Below are 14,742 nucleotides of genomic sequence, written 5' to 3'. Positions count from 1 at the left end.
CTGCTGCCATAGCCCATTAACGCCAAATTTTGCCATACTGTCCTAACAAATACATTTGTCACACATCTCTCATTGATTTCTGTGGTCATTTCAAATAGTGTTGCTTGTGCATTAGCACTGGCAACCCCACAGAAACACTGCTGCTCTTGGTCATTAATTGAAAGCCGTCACTGCCAATGTGTTGTCCACAGGGAGAAGAAATGCCTTAAATGTGTTACTCTTGGCACACTTTTGACATTGTGGATCTCTGAATACAGATTCCCAAAATGGAAAGTCCCATGCATCTAGCTCCAACTACAATTCTGTTTTCAAAGTGAGTGCAGCCTTCATCATGTTGGAAACCTTCTCATCTACATCTACATCTACATCTACACCTATAGCTACATCTACACCTATAGCTACATCTACACCTATATCTACATCTACATGATTAGCAATTCACAATTCAGCACCTGGCAGAAAGTTCATAAAAGCACCTTCAAGCTATTTCTCTAACATTCCATTCTTGAACAGTGCACAGCAAAAACAAACACTTAAGTTTTTCTGTGCAGTTCAGATTTCTCTTATTTTATTATGACGATCATTCATGTAAGTGGGCGCCAACAAAATATTTTCACATTCTGAGGATAAAGATGGTGATTGAAATTTCATGACAAGATGCCACTATAATGAAGAATGCCTGGGTTTTAATGATTGCCACCATAATCCATGTACCCTATCTTTGGCCCTCTCTCTTTCACATGAATCACTTGAATACAAATGACAGTTTTGCCTATGCACTGCCCCTTTATACCTTGTGTTAGCGATCTACCACCACCTGTATATGTGCTATTGCTGTCCCATGACTTTTGTCACCTCAATGTATACTTACACAATTGAGATGGACAAAATAAAGAAATTATCAAATTTCCTCAGTACTGAACAGTTTCGGATCTACCATCCTGTGGCAGCATGCCTCGAATCAGCAACATTTTTATGAGTCACTTGAGGAGGCTGAACCCTTTCATGATTCATATAATGAGCTGCCTTTTAGAGATGGGTGCGGGAAACAATGTCCTATGCCAACATTGGAGCAAAAAGATGGCTGCAGTTCTATAGAGGCCTGGACAGACCTGATATATTTCTGAAAAGAAAGCTCTCCAGTGGTTTGTTTACTATATATTTGGCAAAACTGCAATTTTTTTACACTATAAAGCAATCGATCCTGTATAATACAATGATGTACAATTGCGAGAACACTTGAGAAATGACCCATAATCAAGGGAGATATCTTCTTATCTATTCTTATTATCTCACACCACTCACCAAGTTGCAAGCTGGTGTACAGAGTAATGTCACAAGCTATTGAGAAGAAGGGTAGCTGGAGATGATGGACAATACACTGTGACTAGAGAAACAAATTGATTGGCAGTGATGTTCCTGCTACAGTTTGAAAACTGCCTGTTAAACATGTGGTATACATATTTCAATATTGCACATATTAATGAAATGTTTTCTATATTCATATCACACAGTAAAAATTAACTGCTTTCGTATTCAGACAATGATAACTCTACGTTGAAATATCAACTATGTAAGGATAGATAGCTGCTACCATAAAGATGCCACATTAAGTTGCAGACAGCAACAGCTAAAAGACACTTACACAATAGCTTCGAGCCACAGCCTTCATCAGAAGAGGAAACACGCGCACATTCATTCACAAAATCAACCACACCCCAGGCACACATGACCACCATCTCTGGCAACTCGGACCGGCATTTCAAGGCCTGCATGTACAGAGAGTTCTATGGTAAGTAGTAATATATCTTTTCCTTACATTGATGGTTTTTGTCTTCACTATTTTTTTGTTAGTGACGTGAATGGTGAAGATAGTACTGATGGTTTAATGCCTGAAAGATTTTTCTAGCTTCAATATAAGAAGTGCAATTTATGATCTACACATCCTCAATTTTTTTTCTCTTCTATGAAAGCTGCACTTCAAGAAGTCCACACAGCATGAATTCCAGAGCAATTAACACAGACTATGGGTCATTAATGTGGAGCCATCAATGTGGAGTTCCCGACTCCATATTTACCACAGACTGCTTTGCTACTATGTAGCTCTTTTCTCTAGTTCACCAGAGTAACATCTTCATGATAGTTTCAGTGTCTGGTAAAATTACTTACTGCCATTCCTCCATCAGTTCTTCTGTCTACTCCCATAAGAATTCTATAGAAACCAATACTCTTCCTGAAATTCAGGTTGTTGTGGAGCAATTTTACAGTGTGGTACTCATGAAACATGCTTGTGTTTTGATCTCTGCTGAGTTCACAGTGAATAAATGTTTCTTGAAGTAATTTACAGTTTACAAGCTTTTTAATATATAGCAGAATGTCAGTGACATATTGTAAAGCTTCGTATGTGTAAAAACCTTTTTAAGAGTTATTATTTTAACTACAATAAAAATATTCTGTTATTGCTCTGTTCTTATTCATCACTTACTTGAAACTTTAGTTCTTTGAGGACTATTCTCTGAAGGTCATTAGGTTGGTTAGGTCTGAGTATTGCTCAAACACCTACGCCACTGGGATTGGTTGCGGCTGAAACAATAAACTTCCCACAAGTAGATGGGGATATATACGTTGATCAAGGCATAGCCCTACATACCTGGAGCAAAACAATAAAACTGATGCATGGCAGATGTCTCCAATGTTACCTTCTAACAACTGTTTTGCCTCTACATCCATCCACTATTAACAACACAAAGCCTACATTGAGGTTGAGTGTTGCTCTCATGTGAAGCTACCACCATCATCATAGAGTAGTTAGGCCAAGATACGCACACTCTACAGCAGTTGTCATCAAACTGTGGCTGAATCATGTACTCAGTGTGACCTGTGATTCTCAGCCGTATTCATGCAGGACTTTGCCAGAAATAAATGTGACAGAAATTTAAAGAAATTAACATTTTTGACATGTGTCGGCTGACACATGAGCCATTTGTGTTAGCATAGTTACCAGGCAGCACTTGGCACAATGGAAATAATACTGGTAGAGAACAATAATCCAAGGTTCGTGAGATCAAATCCCTAGGCGGACACTTTTTATTTTTATGTCACTTAAAAATGAATAATCTAAAATAATATTCAATATTGTGTGTTCATGAATGTTTCAGGAATGGAAAAGGAAAATTTTGGACTGAGGATTCAAAAATAGTCCATAGTATGTGGCAAAGTATAGGAATGTCACCATAACTTCATCAAAATTTGGGGAAACTCACAACAGTCTTATACAATCATTTCTGTTAACTGCCTTGTGGGGAGGACAAAAAACAAATCCACAATTTACAACAAGATTTGTCAAGATGAAGAAATGCAGTATAAAGTGTTTTCCCCCATATGCACTCTGCTAGTGCAGCTCTGTGATATCTATCTTTATCATCAAGTGAAAATTTGATCAGAAATCTTCAAAACTGCTCAAATCTTCAAAACTGCTCTTATATATATATATCTCTCTCTCTCTCTCTCTCTCTCTCACACACACACACACACACACACACACACACACACACACACAGAGAGAGAGAGAGAGAGAGAGAGAGAGAGAGAGAGAGAGAGAGAGAGATCACATCCCAAGAAGAATGAATAAAAATACATTCTGTTGTACATCACCAGTTATCCTCATCAGTATTTGGCAAAATGATGCATTATGCTTGGTCTGCTGCCAAACTGACTGATGAGAGAACACCTTTTATGAATATAAACCACATTTGCTTTTCTACAGAAATTTTAAAACAACCATGTAGTTGTAAAAAGCAACATTTCTAGCATGCACAAGATGCCGAGAAAATTACTGCTCCCCTGTTTTTACAATGAATATCATCTCAGCACATGTATATCATCAACTGTAAAATAATAAAAATGGCTAATTTTATACATGAAGTTCTCATGTATGCCTTACAGTTTCTTCCTGGAAATTTATTTATGATCCCAAATTTTCCCTTAACTTTCCTTTTCATGCCTTCTCGAGAATATTAATACATACAATACACCAACAATTAGTTTGGTTTATTTGCAGTCTAACATAAAAATAAAAGAAGTTTCCACATAGGGACCGACACCACGACCCTCACTCTGCCATCCTGCACCGTTTCAGCTGCGCCAACTGCTGCCTGAAAACTACATGAATGCCTCGCCCGATCCACACCAAAAATGATACTTTTTTTTCTAGATGCTTTGCCATTCACAGGTCTCACTGCCGTTACTTTCATTTCTAGCCACTCCCTGCGTATACCATAAATTTGGGCAAAATCAGTGATGACAAATAAGCATGGTCCCTCTTGTAAAAAAAGTTGGCCACTTACCTCAGCATGGCCACTGCAGGGTTAGAGGATCAGAGAAGGTAAATACTCCATTGTTTGTCTTCCAGTACTGTCAAGTCATAGGGCATGAGTGACTCATGCCAATCAACTGCTGTGATATAAATTTTGAAATGGAAGTAACACGGACTCTTGAATGCGTGTTACAGAGGTGGTCATCTTCAAATGTGGTATTTATTTGTAGCAAGCAATATGAAACTAAATTATAACTATTGTAATATTATGAAAATACATTTGTGGCTTTGTCTTTTATTGCACAAAGCATTTAAAAAGAAGTGCTTTTACTGTTCATCAATTAATGATCTGCTGTCACACACAGCATAACAGCACTTGGTCTGGTTTGTCACACCTTTGAGGTTGCTGAGAGTATCAGCACTCTCAAACAAAGAACAGTCTACACAAAGTGTTTTGAAAGGTACCAACTTTCTAACAATCAGCGCTTGGGGACCGCCAGCCAACTTATGGTGCTCTTACTATAGCTAATCTACTGGGGACTCATAACAAACTAAATTACGTAGGTTATCAATTAATAATACGATGGGTACATACGTGGCCCGAGATGACAGCCCACAATGTCGGTATTGGTTCTTCTGCGTAAAAGTTTGACAACCACTGCCCTACAGCACACAATGTCATGTCTGATGAAATATTCCAAAAGCTCGTCGTTACAAAGGATTGATGGCATTGACTTGCCTCCAACATAAGAAAACCACGTTTGCCAAATTGGTACTCTGCCAAGATTTCCATAGCTTTCTGAGGTATTTGCCATCTAACATCATTTTTTCAGCTCAACACAGGCGCATGTGTAGCTAACTAAATGTGATGGGTACTCACAGTAGGCACCACCACGATGTGAGCTAACAGTTCTATGAATATTGTTACATATATTATGATGATGAAAGCACAGAATGCCATTGTTTTAATATCTAGGTTTCTTCAGGCCCATTTTAGCATCTAAGTATTTGTTATTAGATAAGGTTTTTTAAGAAAAACCCCTAAGCACTTTTGTCTGGACTTAAATACGTGTTGCCCCGGGCGGTAAACACTGACAAGGGAACCTCCCCATCGCACCCCCTTCAGATTTAGTTATAAGTTTGCACAGTGGATAGTCCTTGAAAACCTGAACACAGATAAATTGAGAAAACAGGAAGAAGTTGTGTGGAACTATGAAACAAATAAGCAAAATATACAAACTGAGTAGTCCATGCACAAGATAGGCAACATCAAGGATAAAGTGAGCTCAGGAGCGCCGTGGTCCTGTGGTTAGCGTGAGCAGCTGCGGAACGAGAGGTCCTTGGTTCAAGTCTTCTCTCGAGTGAAAAGTTTATTTTCTTTATTTTTGCAAAGTTATGATCTGTTTGTTCGTTCATTGACGTCTCTGTTCACTGTAATAAGTTTAGTGTATGTGGTTTGCGACCGCACCGCAAAACCGTGCGATTAATAGATGAAAGGGCGTGCCTCTCCAATGGGAACTGAAAACATTTGATCGCAAGATCATAGGTCAACCGATTCCTCCACAGGAAAACGCGTCTGATATATTCTATACGACACTGGTGACAGCATGTGCGTCACATGACAGGAATATGTTGTCAACCCACCTAACTTGTACACTTGGCGAATGGGTAAAAAGATTCTACCACCTTGCCCCATTTAGGTTTTCTTGTGGATGTGATAATCACTCCCAAAAAAGTGATGAAAACATAAGAGTTTGTCACATAAACCGCAACAAATGAATGCAAGTTTCACAGTCGCACAGTTTTCCCTGTGCTCTGTCAAAACATATGTTTTTAACGTTTTCAAATTTTTCCATGTGTAGACCGTCAAATCCTGCATATGTCCAAGCAAATCTAAACATGTCCTGGAATTTTGGAGAGCGAAGTTGATTATATAAAAAAATTAAACTTTTCACTCGAGGGAAGACTTGAACCAAGGACCTCTTGTTCCGCAGCTGCTCACGCTAACCAGGGGACCACGGTGCTCCTGAGCTCACTTTATCCTTGATGTTGCCTATCTTGCGCATGGACTACTCAGTTTGTATGTATTGCTTATTTTTTTCATAGTTCCACACAACTTCTTCCTGTTTTCTCGATTGATCTGTGTTCAGTTTTTCAAGGCCTATCCACTGTGCCAACTTATAACTAAATCTGAGGGGGGTGCGATGGGGAGGTTCCCTTGTGAGTATTAATATATTGGTTACAAATGTCTATACATAAATACATCGCAACTGACTCAATGTAAGAGGCATTGAAAAGTACATAGTTACATACAAGATGACTATCACTAAGTGATGCAGATGCTTGTGTGTGGTTGAATGGATAGTGAGTGCAGATGGAATGTATGGTTGGGACACACTACAGAAATGGTGTAGGAACCAGAAACAAGCAAGGATAGAAAAATTTGTTTTGAATTTCAGATTATGAACGCAAAAATTGTGGTCAAAAAATTTCAGTCTGGAGAGACCATATTCAGTTATGCAGAAAATCAATAGCCTCCACAATTTTTATGACCGTAAACTGCATTTAATGAAATAAATTCTATGCACCACAGATCACTAAATGTCACAGCTTCTAAGGGGGCAGAGGTTTTTGGGTCAGGCTTAAGGATTTCAAAATTATTGTTGTGCAAACTTGAGGTGTCCCTGTACAAGAGTGCAAAGAACACAGCTGTCACAGAAGTTTCAGTATACTGCTCTGATACCAGTATTGTACTTCACAAACAGTAACTGACACTACAGTGTAAGAGTCTGACAAGAAAGAAGCTGTAATAGTGAATGGCTGCTTGCTCTCAATAGTATTTTGGAAGGCAGGCAGCAGACTGATGTTGGGAACGAAAGCCTAAAAATGTTTACATAATATCATTTATAAAAAAGCTGTTAACTCTTCAAGGAATATTACTGAATAATCTACAATTAAATTAACAAAGAACAGTAGAATAATTTCATTTCAGATTTGGCTGCAGCCACGATTTACATAAAACAGACATAAAATAAATTGGGTAATTGAGGTTTACCTTCTGAGTTTCCACTTTGTCAATTGGAGGCAATACTAAACGTTTATTTAATTTATCCTGTGGATTTGGTGGTAAGAATTGCTTTCGATTATTGCTGTTGTAAAGCAATGCCTTATATTTTTGGTTCTTTTCATCTGCTTCTTGGACTTGGTGTGAAGATCTCTCTCGAGCTGTAAATCCACAACTGAATCGTCTGTCAGCATATTGTCTTTTGTTTCTTTCTGCTGCACTATGAAATGATCGTGCCTCATGTACTGATGAACTAGCAGTCCTAGGTGGTGGCAAGCTCACTGGTGCTGAACCAATAACAGAGAATGATGGATATTCTGCAGTGTAATTCCCAACATCAAACATACGTGGTGTGGAAAATGCATTATTATTCTGCACACGAAGTTCTGATCTTGATGAACTGCTAATTAGCACCTCCCTAGTACGTGATGATTTAGACAAAACTGTCCGAGCTGAATTTGTGTCGTCAGATTCTGAATCACTTAGCACAGATACCACAGTTTGTGGAGAAGCGGAATTTTGGAAACATACTTCTGGTAATTTGTCACACTTTTTACCTGAACTACATTCACTACTCTGTACATCACACGTAAGTTTTTTAATAACTTCTGACTGTATATATGAAGCAAGTTGTTGTAACACATAGTTTTCCACCATATTCTCAAGCTGGCAAGATTTAGACTCTTCTCTTATAGGAACTTCCTTACAATGGGCAGCAGAGTTATCAGTCGATGACTCCCTTCTTTTTAAAGAACTGCTCTCTTTGGCATCATTTACAACTCCATCAACAGCAAAAACCTCTTCTTGAATAATGCTTTCATGAGATTCCTCTTCTTGAGGCACTGCAATCATCTTGATTCCATGTCCCCTAACTCTGCAAGAGAAAAGATGATTAAATTACCAGATCTCATATTATTAGTGCTTTTGATGTATGATGTCCTCCCAGGAATGCCACCAGTTTCTTCAGTTTTCTTAGCACAATATCTCGACAATGCAGCAAAAATGGCTCTGAGCACTATGGGACTTAACATCTCAGGTCATCAGTCCCCTAGAACTTAGAACTACTTAAACCTAACTAACCTAAGGACATCACACACACCCATGCCCGAAGCAGGATTTGAACCTGCGACCGTAGCGGTCGCGCGGTTCCAGGCTGCAGCGCCTAGAACCATTCAGCCACTGCGGCCGGCGACAATGCAGCAACTCATTATCACAACCAGGTGCTATATGATGTAATTAATTGCCCAGGCAACTCATCTCACAAACATGCTAAAGTAACACATTATAAATTAGTTAAAATGCCAATCAAGTAGTTCATGATGAATCAGCAAGCTCCAGACTGTTTTCTTCTTTTTCCCCTCTATTTTTATGATATACATAGGAAAATTGATACACCCTTATTGCTACACATTTCATTCACTTCTATGTGTTGTGTTAGAGTATGTAAAACTGAAGTAGAGTGGTCCATTGACATTGATGCAGATGAGTTAATGAAAAATCTGATTGTAATTATTAACGCTCACTTAGCTAAGTACTCTTACACCTGTATGGCCAATATCTTTCACAGTGACAGTGATTGAAGCAGGGAAGGAAGGTATGGAAAAGGCAGGACTATTAATCAACAGTCCATTACAGACAAAAGAAGCCCATACTGATCAAGGAAGGCACATAAAATCAGTTGCATCCAAATATTCACTCCAAGTGATTCAGAGAACATCTACATTTCCACCCTTACATTGCAACCCACTTTAAGCTGTTCAACAAAGGCTACTTTTGTGAGCTACTTGAGATATAATTGAAGTAATCAATTATCACCTATTGAAGAAAAGTTGATTGTGACACCTCTCAAGAGACTCTGTGATCCTTACCTAAACTGATATCACATGACTTCTATTTTTTTTTAATCATACGGCATGTTTTTAACAACAGTACAACACTGCTGACTGCTTGCTGATTCCTAAGTACCGTACAATCCTTCTGGAATTGTATTTTAGAATACCTGTATGAAATCCATCTTAAGATGTTGAAACAAGTTAAATTCATTACCTCAGCTTTTGCTACCACACATGGGGTATCTATAACAACTGAAGATCGTATCAGGTTTCATGGGGATCTACTCCTTTGGCTAATTCCAAAACTGTGTCACATGTTGACAATGAAATATGCTCTGAAATACCGAAATTCAATGTAATTATGCTTTCAAGATTTCTTCCAACTAATGTTAGAGACCAAAAGATCATATTTTACACATACAACTGGAACCGAAATGCACTGGATGAATTAACATTAATAAAATATTAATCACAATATTAAATACGCCTTGTTTTTGGAAATACTACAGACTCAATAAATCTAAGCCCAGCACAATTCCTTTAAAATGAAACACTTTACACATCTCTGGATGCCAAGATGACCGCTGAGTGAGATCACAGGTATTTTCTTTGTCCGCTAAAAGAACTTATTTAAGAGGGAATAGTGTCAAATTTAAATTTTCTTTGTTTTTTATACTTGCTGTAGAGTCCGTTCTTGTCACACAACTGAATATTAGCGTCCCAACAGCACTTGTTCTTGAAACAACTTGTTCTTTAGCTGAAGCCCCAATAATCGCAACATAACCGAAATTTTGCGTGACATAAACACGAAAAATTCTATTCAAGTTTTCTTGATAGTGCAAGATTCGTTTAAAAAAGACTGCAGCTAGTTTCACCAGTGTCTATTATCGCAATAAAATGTAATTAAACATTTCTAAATTGTATTTAACTAACACATTTCATACTGTTAACTAGTTAGATAGATTCGATCTAGGCCTAAATTTTCTGAGTTATAAACGTTTAAAAACCTGGCTAAACATGCCTGACAACATAAATTCTCTAAAAGCAAATTAATTACAAATTCATTCTTCTGTCATTGTATCTCTATAAATCAGTACAAAAAAAAACAACCACTGCACATAAGACCTTTGTGTCGTTTTTTGTTTACACTCAGCCAATCTCGCGTCCTTGGCAAATTTAAATCATTCTTTAAACTTAATTATTCTTTCAAAAATGACACCATGAGTGAGAAATGTGGGAGCTGTTATAGGGCAGTGAGTAGAGGGATTTGTTGCCAGTCTTGTAGGAAATATTTTCAATGGTGGGGTGCAATGGGGAGAATGTTGGGAGAACAGAAGAGGCTCTCTCCCAGAACTGCAGAGTATGCAGTAGGAACATTTTCATTGGGAACAGGAATGGAAAATCTGTGTCCTTCAGGCACGGTTGGAGGAAGCAAGGAAGGAACTCATAAGGATCAAGGGTGATAAGGGGGAAGAGGGTGGTTGGGAACTGGCAGCTGGTAGGAGGATAGGAAGAAAGAGAATGCGATCTGACAGTTTTATCATCAACACCAAAAACAGGTATCAACACCAAAAACAGGTATCTACCACTGAGAGAGTTAAGTGTAGAAAAGCCTCAGGTAGAATGAGGAGCAGGAAATGTGCAGCACACTTCAACCGAGGCCGAGAAGCCTAGGAATGTACAGAGTGTTATGAAGAAGAAAGTGCTGCTGCTAGGTGGTAGCCATGCGAGGTGTAGGCCCTCAGTTACAGGAAAGTTTAGGAGCAGTGTACCAGGCCACCAGTATCTTCAAGCCAAATGCAGGGCTAAGTCATGTAATAGAGGACCTAGGGTCCTTATGTAAGGACTTTACAAAAGAGGACCATGTAGTGATAAAGGGTGGGGTGGGAAACAGTTGGGACAGGGATGGGGCATTTGACATAGGTGGCAACCTGTACAAGATAGCTTCCCTGACTCATAGCACCAGCGTACACTTTGTTCAGCTGTTCTGGCGTCATGATCAACCACACCTTGATGGAGCTGTGAGGCGAATCAATGTGGGGTTAGGGATGGCTCTGAGGACAGCCAACTTTGCTCATGTTTATCTGGTGCCCGGCGGGACTATCAACAGATGAGGTTTCACTAGGCATGGACTACACCTAAACAGGACTGGGAAGGGAAGACTGGTACAGCTGATTCGTGAAAGTATAGGGGATGGATCTCGGGCCACACATGGTCAAATACCTGTTGTCATAGATAGGAAAAGTAGGTCTTTTTTAGGATAAATCTATACAACAGGTTCCCCTGCCTAAAGAGTATCTCCAGCACTTTAAAAAATACTGAAACAATCACTCACAAGACAGATTTTAACACCTCAAATATCACATATACCAGATGTCACAAAGAAAAACAAACCATTGGAAAAAGTAACATGGGGCATTTCACAGACTTAATAATCCTCCATCAAAACATGCAATCAATAAAAAATAAAATACAATTATTAGAAGTTGAGCTCCAATCTTTGAACTGCACAGTAGTTTGTATTACTGAGCACTGGTGTAGAGACACATAAATCCAACATGTAGTATTATCATTGTATGAAAAGGCAAACACTTACTGAAGAACTACTTCAAGGGGAGGAGGATCATGCATTTATATCAAAAAAGAAACACAATTCAAATCAAGACATGACCTCACTACCGTAAGTGAAGAAAAACACTTTGAAATATCAGCTATTGAATTAACAGGGCTTGATATCACCAAGAAATTAATCATTTTGTGTGTGTATAGATCTCCCAGTGGTAGTGTGGACACTTTTTTCAATAAGTTAAAAGAAGTTCTAGATAAAGTCTCAAGCACAAAGGTCAATATAATTCTGCGTGGGGACATTAACATCAACACTAACATCATAAATGAGTCCAGCAGCACCTTCATGAACAGCCTTCAAAGTTTTGGCATGTCCCTGTTGGCCAATAGTGCAACAATGGTAACCACAATAACTTCATCAGTAATTGACCATGTGGCCACAAATATGGACAGGGAAAAATGTGATGTAGCTGTAAAAGATATCGGACTATCAGACCTTCTATATCAAATAACAACAGTAAAGTCAGGCATCGAATCATTCCTTAAACTACAATCCTACAAACGACATCTATCAGAAATCAAAATAAAAGATTTTTCAAAAGAACTGGAAAAACAAAGCAGGGATGAAGTGTATAAGGAAACTAATGTGAATATGAAATTCTCTAAATTCTCCACATTGTTTAGATTGAACTTTGAAAAGACATTTCCAAAAGTATGCATGTCTATATCAACATCTCACAAAATCAGACAGTTAACAGCAGGTATTAAGAAGTTCTCCGAAACACTTAAACACCTCAGTCCAATGAAAAAGATTTGCAATGATCCAGAATTCTTAAATTTCTATCATAGATACAAAAAGATCTATATGAAGATGCTGATTGCTGCAAATAAGTCATTTAATGACAAAATAATATAATATAATGTAGAGAATAAAAGCAAAACAGTCTGGGATGTTATAAAAAAGAAAGTGGGAAGAGGCAAACAAACGCAGAATAACATACTGCTAAGGGAGGGGGGAAAGTTAATACATGATTCACAGCACTTAGCAAACTATGTAGATGAGCATTTTTCAAGTATTGCAGAGAAGTTACAGCAAAAATTCCCCCAAACATATATAACACCATAAATAATGTTGCACTAAATACAATGATGTTACTTCCAACCACAGAGAATGAAGTCAGTAAAACAATTCAACAACTAAAAAATAAAGTCAGTAGGCTTAGATGAAGTACCAATGTGTGTACTGAAACAATGTATAGGGATTATACAAGGTCCCTTGACAAATATAATAAATGAATCCTTCACATCAGGGACATTTCCAGAGCAGTTAAAACAGGCAAGAGTTGTACCTTTGCTTAAGAAAGGTAATGAGAAGATATAGAAAATTACTGACCCATTTCCCTGCTGTCAGTATTATCAAAAATAATAGAAGCAATTGCAAAAGAGAGATTAATGAATTACCTGAATAAATACAATCTTTTAAGCGAATCACAGTTTGGTTTCCAAAGTGGCAAAAATACGGAGTCAGCCATAGTAGAATTCACAAAAACTGTACTTGATGCTCTTGATAAAGATGAGTGTGTCACAGGCATATTTTTTGATCTTTCTAAGGTGTTTGATACAGTCGACCACAAGATTCTATTAAATAAATTAGAAGCATCAGGAAGAAGAGGGGTAGCTAATGATTGGTTTCGATCATACCTACCAGATAGGGTACAAAGAGTAGAGATAACACATACTTCAAATAGATCTAAACATTTAGTAAAACACTTATCAGAACCAAAATACAATAAATATAGGGGTTCCACAAGGTAGCATATTAGGAACAATACTGCTCCTGATATACATCAGTGACTTTTCCAGTAGTGTTACTCATGGTGAAAAACCCTTTTCGCTGATGACAGCAATATTATAGTCACTGATAAAACATGAGAACTCCTTGCTGAGAAAGCAAATGAAACTCTCAAGGAAGTTTATGATTGGTCAATAAGCAATAAAGCGACATTGAACATAAAGAAAACTAATGCCATGAATTTCAGTTTGAAGAGGAAAAATGACAACGTTAAATTAAATGTAGATGGCACCTTTATAGAATGTGTAAAAAATGCAAAACTTCTAGGAATAAATATTGATTCTCAGTTGAAGTGGTGTGAACGCACAAAAGTACTTGCAAACACAATGTCATCAGCATGTTACGCCCTTAGAATCCTATCATCAGTGTGTAACATGCAGTGTCTTTTAGTTACATATTATTCATATGTCCACTCAATTCTTAGCTATGCCATTCTTTTTTGAGAATCAAATACACAAAATATGAACACAATTTTCAAACGCCAGAAAAGAGTCATAAGAATAATAACCAAAAATACTAGTCAAGCTCATTTTAAAGATCTGTTCAGAACACTGGGGATTTTAACTGCACCATGTGAATAAAGTTACCAGTCATTTGTACACATCAAAAATAACATTAGTAATTACTGCACAAACAGCTCTGTCCATGGCCATGCAACAAGAGACAGACTCAACTTACATTCACCAAGAGAAAATAAACATAAAACTCAAAGCAGCATTTTCTACAGAGGAATAAAACTGTACAATAAATTACCAAAAGAGATTAAAGAAATTGCAAAAATACACTTATTTAAAAAGGCAGCTAAAAAGTACCTGTTGTGCAATACATTTTATACATTGAAGGATTACTTAGATAAAACAGAGTAGGGGTTTGATAAAAAATGTTATACAAAATAAGAATAATAATAATAATTATTATTATAAAATATCCAACATTCCATGTAACACCTTCACTTTATGTTTTTTTCCTTCTTTTATCCTTTCTAGAAATACTTACCCCCAAGCTATGCAAAGCACAATACTAACACCTCGTTCTCTTATTCATTATGGAGGGATGCTGACTCAGTTTTTCAGGATGACAAATGGGAAGTTGTGGTACAGAAAATGGCCCAGAG

The 14,742-nt window shown here is 37.6% G+C and overlaps 1 protein-coding gene across 6 annotated transcripts in view; it reads right to left on the bottom strand.

Annotated features, from left to right (window-relative positions):
- The window catches only part of LOC124616789, a 125,772-nt gene that overhangs the window by 18,914 nt on the left and 92,116 nt on the right, over positions 1 to 14,742 (bottom strand). For all 6 annotated transcript variants that reach the window (XM_047145213.1, XM_047145208.1, XM_047145212.1 and 3 more), the window contains one exon: positions 7,371 to 8,253. In XM_047145213.1, the coding sequence (XP_047001169.1) occupies positions 7,371 to 8,253 (883 nt within the window). The remainder of the gene's footprint in view (positions 1 to 7,370; positions 8,254 to 14,742) is intronic.

Source organism: Schistocerca americana, chromosome 1 (assembly GCF_021461395.2).
Source record: "Schistocerca americana isolate TAMUIC-IGC-003095 chromosome 1, iqSchAmer2.1, whole genome shotgun sequence".
Lineage (NCBI taxonomy): Eukaryota > Metazoa > Arthropoda > Insecta > Orthoptera > Acrididae > Schistocerca > Schistocerca americana.
Note: the sequence above shows the minus strand (reverse complement) of the source record. Positions and strands in the feature narration are given on the sequence as shown.